The sequence below is a fragment of the Mytilus trossulus genome, chromosome 10, assembly GCF_036588685.1.
Source record: "Mytilus trossulus isolate FHL-02 chromosome 10, PNRI_Mtr1.1.1.hap1, whole genome shotgun sequence".
Lineage (NCBI taxonomy): Eukaryota > Metazoa > Mollusca > Bivalvia > Mytilida > Mytilidae > Mytilus > Mytilus trossulus.
Window position 1 is genome coordinate 67,976,606 of NC_086382.1, and position 22,841 is coordinate 67,999,446.

A 22,841-nucleotide genomic window follows, 5' to 3' on the forward strand; every position below is an offset into this window, starting at 1 on the left:
TGGTTATTCTAGAAAAACTCTTACAAATACATTAATGAAACACGGAAGATGATCCTAGACTGTACTTTTCCGCTTTGACAGAAACATTTGTTGTAGTAAAAGAAAAACAGTAGTTTCATAAACTTAAACATACGGACAGACATTAAAAACGTATGTCCATGCCCTTTCACCAGGGAAATTATAAATTTACATGCATATTCATTATTAAACAGATAACATGCAACAAAATTAATTAATCTGAAATTTATTCAGGTAAGCACCATGTAAATAACATTGTAAAAATGACAATAACAATTATAATATAAAATTTTGTAAATAAATAACAATAATAAATACAAAACAAATCCCTTCTATCAAAATCACAATACGAAAATGCTGTAATAAATAAACATAAAGTACGTATTGAAATTATAATCCTTTTACGTTTGATAACTATTGAAAGAAACTTAGTTTTTAACATTGTGTAGTTGGAACTATTAAAGTTATTCGGCTTCAGTGATTTAATTCTGTTTTCGAATATTCTGTAGTTTTTCCAGATTTTTTAATGCTATGCTGTTATGTGGTTCATGTTGTAATACACTTTCATAATACCTCCTTGCCACTACAAAATCACCCTGTCAAGGAAATAAATCTTTGCATTACTATTGATTTTAATACTGACAGACTTCACTACGATATACAAATGTCTATAAAAGTGGTATTCTAAAATTAATTTATTAATCTAGCTGTGAACTTTGATTTTAGAAATTAATAATTTATTACAGTGTGCTCTGACAAACAAAGAAATATTCATGCTATGCGACAACTTTTAGTGAAAATGTACAGAACAGTATAACAATAAGGTATAACGTAAGACGTACTTTGAAAATAAGTTTCAACGTAGGCCGTGCTTTGAAAATAAGTTTCAATGTAAACCGTGCTTTGAAAATAAGTTTCAACGTAAGCCCTGCTTTGCATAGTCATTCTGCAAACGTAATATACATGCAGGAACCACCGACAAGAATATATTAGTCACTGAAACACATTAAACTAATTCAATTATGGGAAGTCTAAATGATTGTTATTTTCAAACAAAATATTTTTTTCTACTAATATTCAGTCTAAAACAATGGTATCTGACAAAAAAGATACTTTTGTCTGCCTTATTCCAATGATCAACCTCAAATGTTTCAGCAATTGCATTGATTAGTTTGAAGTTTTCAATTCAAGTTGAGCAATTGTCAAATCCAAGATCATTGTGTAAGGCAATAGCCTTCCAAACATATTGAATCAGAACATTAACAAAACTTATTTTTCCTGTGTTTTCGGCGTTGTGTCGTTTTTCTCCTCTTATATTTAATGCGTTTCCCTCGGTTTCAGTTTGTTACCCCGATTTTGTTTTTTGTCCATGGATTTATGAGTTTTGAACAGCGGTATACTACTGTTGCCTTTATTAATACTTTTTTGAAAGATGGTATAATTCTAATATAGTCAAAAGTAAAATCACAAAAATACTGAACTCAGATGAAAATCAAAAAGGAAAAAGGAAAGTCGCTAATCAGGTGGTAAAATCAAAAGCTCAAACACATCAAACGAAAGCATGTATACCAAATATGATATTCCTGACTGTGTACACACATATTCTTCGTGTAGATTAAACATGGGTTTATAGCTAGCTTTACTTCTCACTTGTACATGTATGACAAAATGCCATTATATTGACAATGATGTGTGAAAAAACCAAACAGACATAATAAGTAAAAATTTAAAAATAATGCATGTTCGATTGAAAAAACAATTTACGAAAAATAAACTATTACAAAAGATAAAGTTATTATTACCTTCAAATGATATATAGCACCTATATTCAAAAGAGCCTTTGTTCTATTCGGATTGAGCTTAATTGTTTTCTGGTAACTCTGAAATACAGATTAAGTGAAAAGTTATTCAGATATGATATATTTTACTGATGTGACTTAATGTACAGTGATAACAACGAAAAAGTGTATATGGGCAGGTTTTAATATCTTTAACTTTAAAATAAGATTAGGTATTGAAATCAAATTCACAACAGTTTCCAATTTATGTCTGATAGAGCAAGTACATAATTTGAGTGTTTAACGTAATTAGCTCTATATTTTGAAACATCGCATTATCCTTTTGTCTTATGTATCAAGCTATAGGAAAGAAAAAAATATGTCTATTTAAATAAAATTGTTCAGGAACCAAGTGTGATGTTTTTTTACTTACAATAAGTGCTTGGTCATATCGCTTTAGATCTTTAAGATGGTTACCATGCTGAAAATACATGTTTTCCAGGTCGCCAATGTCTTCTGAATGTTCCTCCAATGTTATGGCTTGTTCCAAATACGCAAGTGCCTAAAACATACCCGGTACAAGAATTTAAATAAACATCTTACCAATTTCTGAGATCAATGAATATAACACATTGAAAATAAATGCATAGAATCCTAATAATCTGATAAAAATGCCGAAAACAATATTTTATAAATAGTATGTGAACGAAGCCCTTCTCTTGATTTTTTTTCATAGGGAATGCTCAAAGCCGAATATTTTTAAGTCAAGAATGAAACGGAAAAAAACATTTGAAGAGCTATATATGCAATAATAGCAAAATACATCTAAAGTCAACTTTGCCCGAAGGAATGGAAATATTAATATCTTAATTATGCATAATTAAAAAAAAAACCGGAAAGTCTTGGGAACTGGTCTGAGTATAGGCATGCTTTTGCACAAGAGGGGTATTGACCAAGTGGAATTAAAATGAAACACGTTATTCAATAGTTATAGTTGATATAGTTTATTTTCCAATTAAAGACTATTTCCATGAAACCTGATTTTTAAATCCGTATTTTATATAATTGACAGCTAACCTTCTCTGTGGTAGAACATTTTGAAACTTGGTCAAGAACACCCAGTACAAGAAGTAAAATAAAGTTTACAATTGATGAAATTTTGAGAAGTTACTTGTTTATGTATTAACCGTTTTCCCCAAAATTGGACAGGTTGTGAGCTTGGTTGTACATCTTATAATTGCTCTTTACTGGCCGAGTTCCATAATGTCAAACCACATAGTTAATTACATGTCGACAAAGAACATACTCCTGGGTCAAAAATGGTTTATATGAAAAATTAGTTCCTTGTACCCATAGATATATATAACATAAAATCAATTCAGAATATTTATTTCATTAACTTGTTTTGTACAAATGAATGTACGTCAAGTGCTAATTTAAAATGTTGTTTTTTTTTAACTTGTGAACACCTTGTTCATTAAAGGGTATTTTATTACCTCTTGGTGTCGTTGCAATTTACCAAGTACGTTAGAAAGAAAGTGTAAAGCTTCTGTATGATTTGGACTACGATTTAAAACGTCAATAAGTATATGCTCAGCCTTGTTAACGTCACCATCGTTCGCCAACACTTGTGCCTGTGTGACATATACATCTTTACATTAAAATAACATACTGAACATTAACTTTTACTAGAATTATTTTATGAAACAAACTCATTGTCGATAATTTGATGTACAATCCTAAATTACAAATAAATCAGTATTATATAAGGCGCTTATCAATATGAAATAATAAGTGAGTTTGAAACAATTATAATTATATCAATTAACATGTAAAGATGAGTGTCTATACAAACTGTTTATCTAGATCTCAATACGTACTACAAGTTGTATTACATGACAATCTGCTTTAGAATCAGGCAGTAGTAAAAACATAACAATAAAAACTCATACAAGTTGACACTAATTTATGTTCAACTTCTATACTGCTGCCGAATATAACATTTTTTTTTGTTTGCTGTACTGGTAATTTAAGTTATGATTTCGTTGTAATGGGCTTGAAATTAATATTCAAGGGGAGCTAACTCAGTACTTGCTTCCATTCCAATTAAAGTCTATCTTGAGATTTATCAAGTTACCAGATACACAGAAAGGATGAGATACGATTTAAAATAGGATTGTAAGGTCGGTGGATGATGTTTCGACCATGTTTTTGATTTTGTTTTAAAGTTGCCTGACACTTACAAATATATATATCAGTTTCTGTTAATTTCAAATTCATAAAGTATTGTAACTTGGTGGAAACATATGGTGCAATTTTGTCGACCATAGACGATAGCGAATGTGCAATTGAAGCCTTTGTACACTGTTTGTAAAGATCGCACCCGGTGAAGATTATTTAAAAAAACATGTCATGCATGCACAGTAATCATATTATTTCGTAAAGGTTAGTAAATGAAAGTGTTGCTATAATGCAAGTTGTTTTTTTTAATGTCAGAGTATGTAGTTTTTAGCATTATTAGTTCTTTATCAGTTTCATCCCTTCGAGACATAAATTGTCAAAATAAGCCTTTGGTGCCATACAATTTGTACCGTTAATGTTATAACATTAAAATATAGACAAAATCCTAATCAAACAAGGCACAATTATAGACAGAACTTACATAGTGCGTCATTACATCTGTATTATTTGGATTATCTCCCAGAATTTCCTCAAATAAACGGACAGATTCTGAATACCTTCCCATCTGATAATATACAAGTCCTAGCATATCAAGTACTTCGGAACTTCTACCAAAACCTAACGCTCTGTAAAAACAATAGTTTCATTAAAATGTGTTTCCCTGTAGTCAAAATTCTTTTAAAACGTACATGTTAGATAAGATACACAATTTTCTCATTTAACATACATATACGTCTACATAATTGTAACTTTCACTTGAACAGGTTGAAAAAATCAATTAAATGTGTATTCATTAAGATACTTTGTCGTGTATATTTTTGATTATTTGTGGTTAAACTTTCCAACCGATTGTGTGTGGTTCTCTCCGGCGATCGGGCTTTCCCAGCCAATGAATAGCAAAAACATGTTGAAAGATGACAGTGGCGTTAGACTAATCAACCATTTAATCAATAGACAATTACACTAGCAAAAAAGACTTTAAAAGATACAAGAACATATCGTAATAAGTATTTGAACTAAAACGAAATAACTGCGCGTGTATTAGAAAACTGTTGAATAATTTATTTTAAACTGTGTGAACAAATGATCGAAAGCTATTAAATAAGAAAAATAAACACCATAACAAAGCAGGCAAAAACTGAATGATATGCAGTTGGAACATTATCTGTTTGACAGTTCTGATCGTCAGATAAAAATTACGTTTTATAGAGATTATCACAAATGCACTTTTGTATATGTTTGACTTCATGCACTTACCGATCAAGAATTGACACTGCCTCATTTAACCTCCCTATCTGACGTAAACCTCTTGCTGCATTCACCATAGAAACAGAGTGTTGAGAGTCCAGTGAATATGCTAGTTGATAGTAACGGACTGCCTCTTCAATATCACCTTCAAATATATTAATTCCAATACTATATTTTTAAGTGAAATAAGACGTTATGGTATATTTTCTTAATCATGAACAAATATGATAGACGATTGCACTTATGTTTTGTGGATCTTGAAGACGTTTATCATATTTCCGTATTCTTATGCAGATTCTATTTATGAGTTTGACTGTCCCTTTGGTATCTTTCGTCCCTCTTTTTCTATACAGAACACACCAACAATGAAAAGAAACTATTATTAATCTCAAACTCCACATTTCTTTGTACATATATGATGTTTTAACTGACGGATTCAAAATTTGATGACACTGTATCTTGAACCTATCCAAAATGAACATGAAATGAAGGATATCACAGATTACTTTGGTTGATTGTCTCAACACATTGACAATGAGGGTCTAAGAACGTTTTTTAAAACTATAAAAAAAATATTTCAATTATCTCATTGTGAACTTTCCATTTCCATGCAGCAGAATCCCAGCAGCAATTGCATTTGGTGAAGGGACCTCTTATTGCTGTTTAATTATTTGTATATTTTGTCATTCGTTCGGTTTTTTCTAATTGGCTTGAGATTTCTTGTATCCCTCTTAAGTCTCTTTTCTCTTTTATAACGCCTGACATCACCTCTTCATTCTGTTTATTAAATCTAAAAACAGTACTAGGTTTTATCAATAGCTTCTTGAGTTGTTTAACCTTTTTTCTTTTGGATTGAAATTTCGATATGTTTACCTTTCAAATGCAGATAAGTTCCATAATTATGATAAACTTCAGCAAAATCTGGCTTTTCCGTTATGGCCCTACTATAAAGATCTTCTGCTTCTTTCCATCTGTTTAGTTCAGCCATCATACTACCCAATGTCATTAAAGCCTCTATATTATGTGGGTCTATATCAACAGCCTTTTGTAACATCCTTAAGCTGTCTTCTTGATTCCCAAGTTTACTATAACATCATAAGATATTCAAATATTTTGAAATACAAATATATTATAAGAGTGTATACATTAATAATAAAATATCAATTGAATACCGATATGTATATAAATATATATAATAATAACAAAACAAGTATCCAACAGTATGATACAAAGAAAAAAGACAACGTCATAATAATCATCATTATAAGCAAAAAACAATAATACCTGTTAAAGCTGTTTCCTTTTTTTTTAAATTTAAAAACAATATATAAAACGCAGATAAAATCAAATAAATGGTATACAACATACTTGAATGCGTCAATTACTACAGAGTTATCAAATTCTTTATTCTTCATGTACTGTATGAATTTGAATGAGTTATTTCTTATTGACTCATTGATGTATACTGCACATTTCCTGCCATGCACATCTAAACGAAGTACAGCATTGATTTACTCACAATTTACGAGCTCCGAGGTTAATAAGTGCTCCCTGGTGATGTGGGAGAATCTCCAAAGCTTTCTCAAAATGATGTATGGCTTCTGTTGTATTACTTAGTATTGTACCAAGGTTGTTATGTGAACTGGCATGATCTGGATATAATCTGTAAATATTTAGACAGTTATAAGATATATAACAAAAATGTGGTATGATTGCCAATGAGACAAATCTCCACAAGAGACCAAAATGACACAGAATTTTTTATAACTATAATTACCGCATTTAAATGATTGGACTAAAGAATCAGTTTCTATGTTTTTGTTTTGTAAACATGTTCCGAACCATATGAGTATTTGGACCATACGCTTATGGTCATGACCATATGGATAAATACTCATATGGTCGGGGTAATTAACAGGTACATTTACAATGCTGAAAATAGTATCAAATGATTTTGTTTCGAACTTCTACTGCTTTATAAATGCATGAACAAAAAAGAAGCTTTCTTTTTAAAATAATGCTGCTCAATGATATTAGCATTATAATGGTGTATTCCAGACGGGTGTTAGTATTAAGCTGAAGATACAAGACATCGATAGGTTATGCCAAATTGCAGTTGGGGTATTCTAATCATAGAATAAATAAATTCTTAGTACTTCGGACAATTTTAAGTTTTAAAAACATTTACAAATTCATAAATATGACATAACCAATAATAACTCGTGTCAACAAAGAAGTGCTGACTACTGGGCTAGTGAATCATCCGTGGTACGAAACCGACTAAATTGAAACATAATCATAAATACCTAATAGCAAACCGATATTCATGGATGGCGTCTTCTATGTGTCCTTTATCTTTCAATAAATTTGCGTAATTGTAATGAACTTTGGCATTATTTGACAATTTTTTCACGCCTGATCTACGAATGAAATATTGATACTGAATATTGTTGGTATTTATGTGGTACACTTTGCATATAAGACAGAACACAAGCAGTCATCTGTAGATTTTAAGGAATGTAACAAAAAACAAATCGCACACTATTTCCACACAAATCATACATTTAAGTAGATCAACCTTTTAATGAGGTAAATTTATGTAATTTCTGATATAAATGCATTTGCTTTGCTTTTGTTTTATTATTAGTTGACAGTAAATATCTTTTGAAATTTTGGAGCATTCTTTCTTTAATATCCTTACTCGGATCAATATTTTCGAATAACATTTAATTTGTTGCGCTCTTTGATCAATCAATTAATATATTCTACATAAGACAATGCCTCTTCCAAGTTCGAAATAAGACAGTTAATATCCTTTTGTTTGAGCTTTTGATTTTGCCAGCCATTTGAGACTTTCCGTTTTAAATTTTCCTCAGAGTTCAGTATTTTGTGATTTTACTTTTAGTGAAATAAACATAAAATTAACGTGGTTATTTACATCTAACTTATCCATATAAGTTACTGTTTGGGGACCAGTCAACACTTGAGAAATAGATCAAAAGTGTATGTTTTTAAAGACCACTATACAATTTTTAAAGGATTATTTTCCTTTCTTCTGTTTCTTTCCGATTTCTTAAAACATGAGAACGTTGAGTTTTTCTGGATTTGTTTCTGGATTTTTGGCTTAAAACGAAATGAAGTATTACAGTGGTCAATCGGCGATAAATTTCCTGTCGTTTATTATAAATTTAACATACAGGTAAGCAATAACAAACTAGTCACAAATTATGTATAACAACAACTTACTCAAAAAGAGTTTCTCTGGAATTCCATACTTTGTTCTGTGTCCATGTTTTGCATAATAACAATATCAGAAGAAATAATGTTACAGCTACGATGAAATGTCGATATTTAAAAAATCTTTCAGCTAACAAACATATCCCATGAGCTACCAGTATACAATAACCAGTACTGAAAATATAAACAACAGACATGCAACAATATTAACCTGATAATGTGGTTAAATTAAATGAGTTTTCTTAAAAGAGAATAAAAATTGTGGTAAGATTAGTTATCAAAGGTACCAGAATTATAATTTATACGCCAGACGAGCGTTTCGTCTACACAAGACTCATCAGTGACGCTCAGGTCAAAATAGTTAAAAAGCCAAAAAAATACAAAGTTGAAGAGCATTGAGGACCCAAAATTCCAAAAAGTTGTGCCAAATACGGCTAAGGTAATCTACTCCTGGGGTAAGAAAATCCTTAGTTTTATTAAGCCAAAACAGTACAAAATTGACGGGCATTGAGGATCCACAATTCCAAAAAGATTCGTCAAATACGACTAAGGTTAGAAAACGCATTAGACCCCAAAAAGGCTAATCATAAAAATACAAATTTCGTGACTATGAATGAATTGAAAATAAAATCCACGACGAATTAAAAAATTGTGAATGTTTAAGTATTTTTGTAATAAGTATAAAGTTATGATAGGACAAAGCAAGATGTAGTGTAATTTTCAACCATGAAAGGGTCACAAACTTTTCACATACATTTTCTATTGATCAAGTGATACCTGATTCTGTGTAATTTTCTCCTGACAGCGTAGATAATATCATATTCAATAAGGTTACAATGTATCAGATATCTAATAACGACAATAAGGAGGAAAATTACCATTTCAAATGAATACTACCTGATGGTATTAATCAATTTAGGTGTTTACAAAAGCTCAGTTATATTTATACACTATGAAATTAACAACGCTATGGGTAGCTATTATCATTGACGTTTCGGAAATAATTCATTTTTATCAACGCAAGCTAAATATTTCATTATAAGAAAAAGACGATTTTTTTATGGACAAGTGTCTTAATATACTTAAATCAATCAAATGTTTATCAAATATCACTATGTTTGCCAAGACAACGGCAGATACACAAACATCTCCTGATAATTTTATTAGTATTGAAAAATTTGGTTTATATCTGATTTATTGCTTAACACAGAACTATATCCGGATTCGAACTTTATTTATGATGCTCAAATTTCAACTTATCTCTTGCTTGATATCTTTCACATAGTGACTTTAACCTCGGGGTTAATACTAGATAAATCTAAAGAAATAGTTGCTTAAAACGTATTTCAGTACTTAAATAAATATTGTTGAGAACATAAATGTTGACTTGCGAACGACCACGAGCATTATATTTATAAAGCTATAAAAGAAATAAGACGACGTGGTATGATTGCAAATACTTCAACTTATCACCAGATACTAAATGGCGTAGAAGATAGCAACTTTAGGTTCCGTATTTGGCTTTTTTTACTTTTATGGATTCGAGCGTCACTGATGAGTCTTTTGTAGACGAAACGCGTATATACAGAATTTAGTCCTGTTATCTATGAAGAGTTTAATTATGATAAACCATATTGAAAGAGAAGACAAACCGCATGATAGCAAGCCAAAATAACCACAAACTAACAAATGCAGAAGAACTAACGGTCTGATGTATGTACAAAATAATAAACTAACTCATTCACATAACATATAGTTTCTCCTGACCACTAACATTAATTAATCAACTGTGTCTGCACATTTTTCTTCTCCATTTACCCCTTGTTTTCAAATCGATTGAAACTTACTGAATGCAATTGAGCTATCTCATACATGTATCAAGGAAGAAAATAAGTTGTATGATACCACGGACTGAAATCAAGCTATCTATCATTACGGAAGTAAATACTCATACATTAAGTACAAGATGATTTCTCGCTTAAAAATTATAGTGTTCCGGCAAACTTGCAAACAAATCTTCACAATGAAGATTATCTTAAATTATATTGGACTTTAAATTTAACTAAAATACATATTGTTGTTGGTTAACAACATTGCAGAACAAAATGTTTAAAATATCTGATATTGTTTTAAAACAGGAATCTTGATTCTATCCTATACTAATATAAATATTTTAAGGTTTCCTTTATCATTTATTAAACAAAATGTAAAAATTATATTAAGAGAAAAACATACCAAATGCACATTCGTTAAAAAATACAACAGTGGTTTACCGCTGTTCAATAGTCATAAACGATTTATCGAAAACAAATCCGGGTCACAAACGAAAACAGAGGGAAACATATGAACTATAATTATCGTAAATTATAGTTCAGATATTTACAGTTAACACCATGAACACAAATGAAAACGACAAAAAGAATAATTAAGAACTGTAATGCAAGACATTGCATAGAAAACTAAAGGCAGAGCAGTACGAATCTACAAAACAAATGTGGGTTACTGTTCTATAGTACTTCACGATCCACATAATGAATAACTAACCGCCAATAATCTATGTATATCGCCTACCTTGGTATATATAGAGTTCTCTCTGCTATCACAAATCCTACTCTAAATATCAGGTTAGAGGCTGGTATAAATGGCAAGATGGAGAAAATAAAAACAATGAAGATAACATCTGGATGATGGAAAGAGTTAGATTTCTGAAAAAGAAAGAAAAGATGGTTGCACTCAAAGAATAACTATAATATAATTATTGATCCTTTATTCTACATTTTGTGTGTATACAAAAATAATGCATTCATTGAACTCACATAAATCGTTTCTAAAATACACCGACTGATGATCATCTTAAAATATTTGAGTAAACGTAAAACATCAGTATTAAAAAAATTTCAGAACAGAAAAAAAACTATCAATGGGGCTGCCATGACAGGGGCAATTACACATATTTAAAAAGGAATATGAAAAATACAACAACTGCAACACAAAATTCAAAAAGACACATTTTAGTTACTTGCATCCCTTTGAAGACCAAAACGTTAGTGTTGCAGTTCCGTCGAATATATGTAAAATGCAATGAACATGATGAACGAGGAAAAGGATTGACTCGGCTCTAGATATACAAACGAAAGATATCGGTAGTCACATGAAACGATGATATCGATGAATAGTAAAACGATTCTCGACAAAGGCCAACATCCTACTACTTTTTTCCTGTGTGATTGTTAACAACATCAGTAGTTACAAACATATTAAATGTGTTACTGTACATTTCGATATGGCTTTACACAGCTTTGACAATTGTTATCCATTCGTTTGATGTGTTTGAGCTTTTGATTTTGCCATTGGATTAGGGACCTTCCGTTTTGAATTTTCTTTTGAAGCAAATATGGTTTCCAATGAAAATCAATAATTAAGATCTTTTTACCTTCAAACTAGAGATCCATTTTAAAGCAAAAAGAGTCGTAACCGTTAACAGAAACAATGTTGCTAAGTTACGAGGGTCCAAAATAGTTTCGACCAATGGAATGCTTCCTACTTGCCAATCGTAGCATAGTGTAGATGGTAACAGCAAAATAAAAATGTTGTAAAACCATATATATGGATAACTGAGACATCTGAAAATAGATTTGTAAATAAATAGCAATTCAAAACAAAATGCATCAGATTTGATGAAGATGAAGATTATGTGATGCCAAGAAAGCTAGATACAAAATAAAAAATGATAACATTCCATTATTCTAAGTTCATGCGTTAATTGAATATAAAACTGCTTTATATATATGATTCAATTTGCATACAACTCCATGGTGACATTATGATTTCCATAATTGAGGCATTATTTCATACGTAATTTGAGAGACAGGTGCCATATTTTGGGTCAGGATCTTGGATAACCCTGGATGTTGTGGGCTTCGTATTGGGTCAGGGTCTTAGATAATCCTGGATGTTGTGGGCTTCGTATTGGGTCAGGATCTAAGATAACCCTGGATGTTGTGGGCTTCGTATTGGGTCAGGATCTTAGATAACCATGGATGTTGTGAGCTTCGTATTGGGTCAGGATCTTAGATAACCCTGGATTTTGTGGGCTTCGTATAGGGTCAGGATCTTAGATAACCCTGGATGTTATGGGCTTCGTATTGGGTCAGGATCTTGGATAACCCTGGATGTTGTGGGCTTCGTATTGGGTCAGGATCTTAGATAACCCTGGATGTTGTGGGCTTCGTATTGGGTCAGGATATTAGATAACCCTGGATGTAGTGGGCTTCGTATTTGGTCAGTATCTTAGGTAACCCTGGATGTTGTGGGCTTGGTATTGGGTCAGGATCTTAGATAACCCTAGATGTTGTGGGCTTCGTATTTGGTCAGGATCTTAGATAACCCTGGATGTTGTGGGCTACGTATTGGGTCAGGATCGTAGATAACCCTGGATGTTGTGAGCTTCGTATTGTGTCAGGATATTAGATAACCCTGGATGTCGTGGGCTTGGTATTTGGTCAGGATCCTAGATAACCCTGGATGTTGTGGGCTTCGTATTGGGTCAGGATCCTAGATAACCCTGGATGTAGTGGGCTTCGTATAGGGTCAGAATCCTAGATAACCCTGGATGTTGTGGGCTTCGTATATGGTCAGGGTCCTAGATAACCCTGGATGTTGTGGGCTACGTATTGGGTCAGGATCGTAGATAACCCTGGATGTTGTGGGCTTCGTATAGGGTCAGAATCCTAGATAACCCTGGATGTTGTGGGCTTCGTATATGGTCAGGGTCCTAGATAACCCTGGATGTTATGGGCTTTGTATTGCTCCGTCATTACTTCTCTATGATGTGTTTTGTAGGGGTGCTTGTCTTTTTGTAAGTAATCTTCGTTTTGCCAAGGCGTTATCATTTTTTTTTCTACTTGTGACTTTGTAAATCACTCTGTAACCAATCGTAAAGATCAAACCGGATATGATATGCAGCAACAACACGTTTGAAACATGGTGTATATGATGGTTAGATCTAATATAAGAAGAGAGAAAACGGGTTTTTAAAGAATATGACACTGTTACATTCATAACATCTCTGTGAAAGTACCCCAATATAAAATATTTATCTCTTGTGAAAAGTGTCGATGTGTTGTTATATTATTCCAAGGCTGTATTCAAATGAAATGTAGTAATTGTGGTATAAAAACATAATTAAAAGAAAATTAAATACAATATAATTGTTAACGATCAATAAAAACTCAATTTACTTTACAAATGAAATTGGCAGAAACATAACTTGTCTCAATTCAAAAGTAAAATAAAAGATTTAAATAATTAACACCAATCCTTGAAAAAAGTGACACAGGATAATTTGTGTTTTTATTGTTTTGTATTATTCATTGTATTGTTGAATGTTCTCTCCCTATAAACAAGTCTTACTCATCACTAGTCTTTAAATACCTAAGATGTTAGATGCTATCGTTAGGAGACGTTATTTGTGGGATGTTAAAGGTATTATGGCAGTCCATTAACAGTTCGTTTACTTAAGTGGGGAAACTATAATAGCCTCGGGATATTGTTTATAGTTCGACAGATAAGGTCACCTTTATTATTGGATTTGTAGCCAATATTTAAATACAGCCAGTTAAAATTTGTAACAGTTTTCAATGACTGAATAGCCCTCGGACATAGATGAAACATTGTGGTCTGAATCGTCATAAACTCGTGAGCCTGTTATTCGGTGGTTGTCGTTTGTTGATGACTGTTACATTTTTGTTTTTCGTTCATTTTTTGTACAAAAAATAGGCCGTTAATTTTCTCGTTTGAATTGTTTTACATTGTCTTATCGGAGCCCTTTATAGCTGACTATGCGGTATGGGCAGTGCTCATTGTTGAAGGCCGTACGGTGACCTATAGTTGTTAGTTTCTGTATCATTTGGATTCTTTTGAAGAGTTATCTCATTGGAAATCATGCAACATTTTTTTTTATATTATGTAATGAATGCTCAAATATCTATTAGAAATTCAAATTAGTAAAACTTTGGCCCATTAATGTTTATGTTTAACTGCAACTCTTTTACCCCTGGGAGTAAATCACAAGATACACATACATGATGTTTTGTAATTCTAGATGGTCTTCAGAACCCCCATCTTGATTAAATTGTGACATCCAAATATAATTATAAATAGATGCAATTCAGGCGGTACCATAAATTTTATGACCCTTCTTAAAAAGGCAATAAAATATGAATTTTATCTATATTAAATTCAAATGCATGGATAATATATATAAAAATGGCATTAATTATGGAAATATGAGCTGTTAATAGTTGCATAGGAAATTTTAAGTTTATTTGAATTCGAATATAAAAAGTGTTTCGGCACTTTCTCGGGGAATTTGAATAATAACATTAGTAGTGTAATAATACCTGTTGGTTTTGGTGATAAAAACCTCAAAATTCGTAAAAAAAAAAACCAGTCAAGTTCTCTTTATGTATCAGTACAAGGACAATACTTCAATATTTCATTGTGTATAAAAATCTGAATACATTTTTTCCGGTGATATTACGGTGATGCATATCACCTTTTTAGCTTCTGACAGACTAGCTTTACTCTGGGTTTGAGAATTACTTGCATAAAACAAGAAAACGTATAAAAAAATTGGTGCACATTGTTAAAAAACCCGCTACGCGCGTTATTCAGTGCGCACCATATTTTTTATGGTATTTCTTCATAGACAGAAAAAATATTACAGTCATTCCTTAATTAGACAAGAATACTGTAAATGTTAGTTTTCATAATTTCAAACTGAAACTGTCCCAGTGATGATCTGAAAATAACATACATTGTATAAAATAAGAGTATATATATATTGTTTGATTTCAATTGAGACAATTATTCAACAGTCCAGTTATAATGTAAGCACTTGTAGTCCATTTATACACAAAATACATGTTGCATCTATTATAATGGTCAAGCAAAATAACAAATATGTTAAAAGTAATAGGCCTATATATTGTAATATGCATATCGTTTCTTTACATATTTCCTTTTTATGTAGAGTGCAGTTTATCATTTTCGTTTTTAATTCACGCAAAGATAATTTGATATTCACACAGTTTATAGACTCAAATTGTAATTGTATAATCCCGAACAAAAGAGAAGGTGTACAGTTGTGAAGAAAGCATTAACTGTACAGCCTATGTCATAAACGCAACCTTACTTAATAAAAATATCATATATCATAAAAGTGAATAAATGTCATCTAAACAAAAAAAGTATGGTATAATACAGTAAAGTAGTATATTGCTATATGCACTATGTCACACCATCTGATATACTGAACGACTTTAGAAACGCAACACTCATTTTGTTGGTTTTTTTTACCAAATCTTGTTTGATTTTCTTACAACTACTTTGCATGATTATCATACTTCTTTTTCCGTACAAAAAAATCAAAATTTGACTTACCTGTGGTTATTGAACATACCGAATTTTTGAAGTCGCACGAATTTCTTAAAGCGAAATTATGGACCCATGAAAGATTGTTTCAGTTGTTTTGCTTCGTGAAACAGTTCTTTCAATCCTTTGCCTCATTTTTAAACCAGTTTAGAAATGTTGCATCTCCATTTTGCAAAGACTGAGAAACAAAAAAACTGAATTACCCCTTAAAAATACTGCAAACATTAAAACATAAACGTACTGCAACCATACTGTATGACTTCAGAAACTCGTCTTACTGTCCTTCCGACAACGATACAAGAAGACAAGATGTGTTGCTGGCCATCAATGAACAGATAAACGTTTAGTGACAATGAAACGTCAACAGAATTTGATTACGCAACGTCATTTGCCAGACATGTTTACGGCCGCAACGTCAACTGCTAATCAAATTGCCGAAATCCATTGTGTACAGATTCATGCCATAAATTTTCCCATCAACTGAATTGCCAAAGAATCGACTGAAGGAAAACCTTAAAAGCCCTCAAGTTCCAACCGTATAATTGCCAAAACCTATTAATGGGTTGAACAAATGCAAAACCAGAAGGTGTAAAACAGAACCCAAAACATGTCAGACAGAATTTGTTGACCTTTCTGGAAACTATTTTGGCGTTTGTAACATGCAGTCATCGCTTTTGACGGGGACACATTCCTTCAAAAATAACACAAAAATAATCTAGTGCTGCGTTTCTAAAGTCGGTCAGTATACATTTACTATTTAAGAACATTCTCATTTCTGATAGATACTGAGTGTGTCATCAACTCAAACCAAATTGAAAAATTAATCTTTTAAATAAAGAAAAATATAATTTACATGTTTAAATTCCATTATTAAGAATATTGAATAAAATGCAGGGAATATAATAAAAGGTCTCAGACATTTAAAGATGAAAAAAACAAGGTCAAATAGAAAAGTTTAAGTTAATGAAATTTTTTTTTTTATCATCGTTTAATATACATGTACAAATGTATGTAGGCCACTTGATACAATATGTTTCTGATTAGTTTACATATCGTAAGATTACCTGAAGTTGTGATATATGAACTATTTTCCATAGCTGATATAAAAATAAAAATCGTTCATTACCAATAAAACAAATTCAACTAAATGTTTAAACCGCTTCATCAAAAGTATATAAAGCAATCATTTATATTTGATATACTTGATGCCCGTCCAATTAACCTCGAACTTCTTTAAATGGTACAACAACTTTAATGGTCAATGTTTCTTTTCGGTTTATAAATCTATGCAAAGCATAAACTATCATGGGAATTCGCCTTGTACTTAAGAAATACAAAATAGACCACTTTCGAGTTTGAGCGTCACCTGAAAAAACTCGTCAATTATGCGCACCTAAGTGACATCCTTTACCAGATAGAGGGGATCGCTTGTATCTATTAACGTTCATCAAGCATCTAAGTGATCATCATTGTGCAGGACAAACTAGAAATAATGTTTAATCTTTAGGTACAATCACAATTCCCTAAAAACAGCTGTGCTGATTGTCAATTATGAAAATTGAATTTGCCGAATAATTTATGCAATATAGCATCATGGTTTTGCAACCACTCCCTCAACATTGGAACGAAAGTGACGATGCCCCTTATCGCACGAATAATGTTTACTAAAATCAAAGTTTTTGACGGAAATGCATCAAACTCGAAAGTTGTCTATTGCGATGTGATTCCAACAGGACATATTTTGAACAAGTAAATATCAGTGTGGCTTTAAACTTGAAAATGAATTGAAATGATCTTTTGTATAATTGCCTCCTTGGTAGTATATTTACCAAACGATAAAGGCGATGATTACCTTGTGACAAGATAAGGTGATGATTACCTTGTGACTAGATAAGGTGATGATTACCTTGTGGGTGATGATTACATTGTGACTAGATACGGTGATGAGTACCTTGTGACAAGATAAGGTGATGATTACCTTGTGACTAGATAAGGTGATGATTACCTTGTGACTAGATAAGGCGATGATTATCTTGTGACTAGATAAGGTGATGATTACCTTGTGACTAGATAAGGTGATGATTACCTTGTGACTAGATAAGGTGATGATTACCTTGTGACTAGATAAGGTGATGGTAACCTTGTGACTAGATAAGGCGATGGTTACCTTGTGACTAGATAAGGTGATGATTACCTTGTGACTAGATAAGGTGATGATTACCTTGTGACTAGATAAGGTGATGATTACCTTGTGACTAGATAAGGTGATGATTACCTTGTGACTAGATAATGTGATGATTGCCTTGTGACTAGATAAGGTGATGATTACCTTGTGACTAGGTAAGGTGATAATTACCTTGTGGGTGATGATTACATTGTGACTAGATACGGTGATGAGTACCTTGTGACTAGATAAGGTGATGATTACCTTGTGACTAGATAAGGTGATGATTACCTTGTGACTAGATAAGGTGATGATTACCTTGTGACTAGATAAGGTGATGATTACCTTGTGACTAGATAAGGTGATGATTACCTTGTGACTAGATAAGGTGATGATTACCTTGTGACTAGATAAGGCGATGATTAACTTGTGACTAGATAAGGCGATGATTACCTTGTGACTAGATCAGATGAAAATGAGGCTGGATTATCTTGATGTTGAAATAAGGGTAGCTGCCCATTCATAATCCACCATCTAAACAATAACAAGCAAAATATCTACAACAGAAAACAGTTGAAGATATATTGTGAATATGTTTGGGTTTTTGTTGTTAAAAATGGGGGTTTAGTTCTTAACCTTTTAATCCAGAAGCAGATAAAGATTATAGTAAAAACCAAACCTAGACAACACAGCACAAAAGAACTGAAACAAAAACCCTTGTCATACATCACATATTTTAGAAGGCCACTGGTCAGGTTAATAAATATTTTACAATAAAACATAATTCAGATAAGTCCCAATTCGAGATGTAAAGGCATAAAGCTATTTAGATGGTCGTCATCATTTTTTGATAACAATGCCCGAAGTCTAAGGCAGAATTTTAGTATCTTAATGAATAATTCATGTCTGATGAGAAAAATGTTATCAAATTGAATGTAAGACTCAAACTTGTAAGTTTCTTGTTCTGCCTATATTTCTCTGTTTTTTATTTCTATTGCTCCTTATTCTTCTTTTTTTGCCGATTCTCATCATTTAGCATCGTGTGACATACACAACCGAAGGACTATTTTAAACGTCAGTCTCTTCCGCATTTTAAGTATAATCATATTCTAATTGTCATACTATACTTACAATTAATGTAGTGACTAACAAACGCTTTACTAATGGAAGACAATCTTTGGAGAGATTCTTATCTCTCAGACATCTGTAAAAGTAAACATATTCTTCAAGTAAGAAATATTTTATATTAGTATGATACTTCTGGCATTTTGATTGGTTAACACGAGGGAAATAGTCTACTTTATTCAATCAATTGCAAATACTGTATTGCCCTTGACCGGAACGCTTTATTCAAGTGTACATATTTGAGAGGGTGATTGTTGCCCCTCGAAACTTGGCTTCGCCTCGTTTGACAATGCTTTCTGGGGGTAAAAATCAACTCTATAACTCTCTCAGCTACAATGTATGTGTTATTAGTACAAGAATAATTTTTTGTTCTGTTGTGCAATGGTGCTATTGATTCTGTTGTGTAATAAAACATCTCACTGTGAGTTAATTAAAACTGTACCGGAATCATACAACAGAAATTAACTTGTCTTAGATCTCTAAATATTGATGATCGTATATTAGTAATAAGCATAATATTGAACACAAAAAAGAAATACTATAAAGTATGTCCGAAATATTTATAAGCTTTTCGGCGGTATGCCTCTTTATATATATATATATATATATGTATATCTTAAACTAAAAAACTATTGAAACAGATAGATAGGTAATACGCTAAATATGTGTTGCGTAGTACCTTGGAAGCCGACATTTTCCCATCTAGTTTAGGTGAAATTTTCGACGAGCATTATAATATTCGCATTTAATCTTGCATCGTTAAAAATAATCTAAACATGTATACGCACGACAGTAAATTTACAACTGTAAAAAAAAAGCTCGTATCAAAGCACTGGCCTTCCATTTCATTATAATAAATATGTGATCAACATCAAAATCAAATATTATCAAAGAAAAAAACATACAAATATCCAACATATATATGACGTTATACTTACTGTATTACTCCTGGTTTACAACATATAAATACATCATACAACATACAAACAGGTAGAACCATTATACCCTGTTCTTTGCACAACATGGCCAGGATACCACATACTATGCTGACCATAAACATAGGAACACTTTCTACATGGGCAAAGTGTTCAAACTTACGAATGCGTAGATTTCTGAAATGATATGCGTATAAAGACGTTATAGAAATTCATAAAACATATATATTCAAGATTTTTTTCAGGTTGATATTGTAATAAACATGAATATTAATACATTGGACAGAGCTCATAATGCTTTAGAAGTGATTTGACTTTAAAAAGTGTGTCAGTATACAGGTGTCAAAAGCAACTTGGCAACATTTAGCATCTTCTCTAGGTGGGAAACATCTTCTGTACCCTCTATAACATAATTTGGTGTTTGGGAAGTTGATTGGTGAATATGAAAACAAGATGTAGAAAGGTAGTGTAACCAAATACCAGGTTGCTCTGGGAAAATTCGATAAATATTTCAATCATTTCTATAAGGTGATAGTGTATTTATTTGAGTGGAAATGGACGTTGAAGAAAAAGTAATATCAAAACTAATCACAAGTGATACATGTAACTAGGAATTGCGCACATGACGCTTGTTATCCAATCCCATGAACCTCTTGGTTCGTAGTTCTCATAAACAATATAATGTAATATTTGTAGACGAACGGACGGACTTAAGGACACTTAGAATGGACGGGCGGAAGAACAGATAAAGTAAAGCAGAATCCCTCATTTTGAGCGAGTATATAATTAGTATACTTCAATTGTATATAAGATGTCTATCGAAATCAAGATAACAATGATCTAAATGTATTCGTCAAATCTGATTTGATTTTTTAATAAGATAACATTCATAATAAGGATGTTTTTGTAATCATATTACAGGTGAAAAATAGATTATATAATTACATTTCGCACTGACATCACCTGTAAGGCTATTGTTAAACTTGTCAATTCAGTTTTCAGTCAGATAATTAACTTTTACGTTCATCATTATATTGAACAGCTACTTCTATTTATTATATTAACTTTAATACAGATCTAGTGACATTTCTGTATATATACAAGTGGCATAACATATCTCGCATTTTTTATAATTCGGTGATTCAATTGATCGAATACAAATATAGTCTGAATTTTAAAGAAAAATACAAATATATATATAGCTTAAGATGACATTTTCACAATAGATATATGACATTTTTTACCAAGTGTCATTTTTTATATTTATTATGTCAACAGATTAAAAAATGTCAAAGACAATGCATTCTTTTTTATATAAATAATGATGCCTGTTATTTGATGCATAACATATGTACAAATATTTTTTTAGTCTTTTATGAACCGAAATGATTAATTGGAGTGTAAAAAAGGGGATATCATCAGATTTCTCCGATCCAGCAATAAAAACTCTGGCGTCATATGGATACGATGATATTTAAACACGCAGTGTTCAATGTCTGGACGAATAGCGGACTTTTTTTCATACAAAGTGAAGTGTAAGTCCAACGCTTTCTGTAACAACTCTCTATGCGTCCGTACAATTATTCACCTTTCATCCCTATCGGTATACCGCACATAAGCTGCAAATTGTATTAATTGTTGAGTTGTTCTTACACAAGTTTGCATGAAATTATTTGCTTCTAGTGGTGAATAAGTGGTAAAGCAAACAACAATCAACAAAGTAATGCTGTATGTTTAGTCTCATTTTACGGAGCAGTGACGTTTTTACGAATATGAATTCTAGTCTAACCAATTCATACTAAAATGCATCTTATTCATTACTTTCGTTAACCGGACCACATTGTATTGCACTTTTTTTTTATAGGAACTCAAAGCAATGGAAAGTATTTGACACCGCAATTGTTGATGTGTTCCACTTACAGAATTTAAAGTCACAAGGAACTACGTTTTACTTTCCTTTGCTTGAATCGTTTTTAAGAATTGATAAAAACCATGCTTACTAATTATAAATGAAAGAACGGTTGCCATGATTCTTTTTATTGTTTGTGGTCTATGTCTTTGTTGACGTTTTAGAAATATACTCCATCCAAAAGTACATTTTTCCCAATGCCACGTTGACTTTCAACGCATAACCTTCTTTGCTATAATGATGTGCTCTCATCCAAAATATGCATTGGAAATTCATACCAAACAATTATACGCAAAAAAACAAAAAATTAAATAAAAAAACAAAAACAAAAATAAGAAGTTTATAGGGATTGTTTGTAAACTTAACCAAAATTACAAAACAAATCTGCAATGACCAAAAACTGTAACATATTTATGATAGATGTTAATGTCTTTCACAATGATATGAACTTACTTGGCGTACAATATAAAACATAACATAAAGAAGAAAGCTGATAGTACTTCTGCTCTGCCAACTAATCCTGTCACCTAAATAAATAGAAATATTCATTATGTATACTTTTAAGGTGATGTATATATTTTAAACAATTAAAAAATATTATAGAATAATTGGACGTGATTACTGATTCGAAACATAAAGACATAGCAGCAACTGCTGCTGATTCACAGAAGTTTGTGACTCGAGATAGAGTAACCGAACAACCATTGACGAGGTTTCTGATTCCTAACAAAGAGACAACAAAAAAAACCAAACCACTCCAAAGCTCTTGACTCAGTAAACAGAATCAGACGCATCTACAAACGATGTTCTTG

General features: G+C 31.8%; 1 protein-coding gene across 1 annotated transcript in view; it reads right to left on the minus strand.

The window, feature by feature from the left end:
- Positions 1 to 500: 500 nt before the first annotated feature.
- LOC134688107 (protein O-mannosyl-transferase TMTC1-like) overlaps positions 501 to 22,841 on the minus strand; it is a 33,303-nt gene continuing 10,962 nt past the window's right edge. Inside the window, exons 3-18 of the mRNA XM_063548577.1 lie at positions 22,483 to 22,556; positions 20,124 to 20,297; positions 19,192 to 19,264; positions 18,514 to 18,617; positions 11,896 to 12,085; positions 11,034 to 11,167; positions 8,472 to 8,636; positions 7,532 to 7,645; positions 6,745 to 6,888; positions 6,099 to 6,310; positions 5,235 to 5,370; positions 4,459 to 4,603; positions 3,293 to 3,430; positions 2,230 to 2,358; positions 1,821 to 1,898; positions 501 to 614 (exon numbers count right to left, since the gene is read on the minus strand). Of these exons, the coding sequence (XP_063404647.1) occupies positions 501 to 614; positions 1,821 to 1,898; positions 2,230 to 2,358; positions 3,293 to 3,430; positions 4,459 to 4,603; positions 5,235 to 5,370; positions 6,099 to 6,310; positions 6,745 to 6,888; positions 7,532 to 7,645; positions 8,472 to 8,636; positions 11,034 to 11,167; positions 11,896 to 12,085; positions 18,514 to 18,617; positions 19,192 to 19,264; positions 20,124 to 20,297; positions 22,483 to 22,556 (2,124 nt within the window). The remainder of the gene's footprint in view (positions 615 to 1,820; positions 1,899 to 2,229; positions 2,359 to 3,292; positions 3,431 to 4,458; positions 4,604 to 5,234; positions 5,371 to 6,098; positions 6,311 to 6,744; positions 6,889 to 7,531; positions 7,646 to 8,471; positions 8,637 to 11,033; positions 11,168 to 11,895; positions 12,086 to 18,513; positions 18,618 to 19,191; positions 19,265 to 20,123; positions 20,298 to 22,482; positions 22,557 to 22,841) is intronic.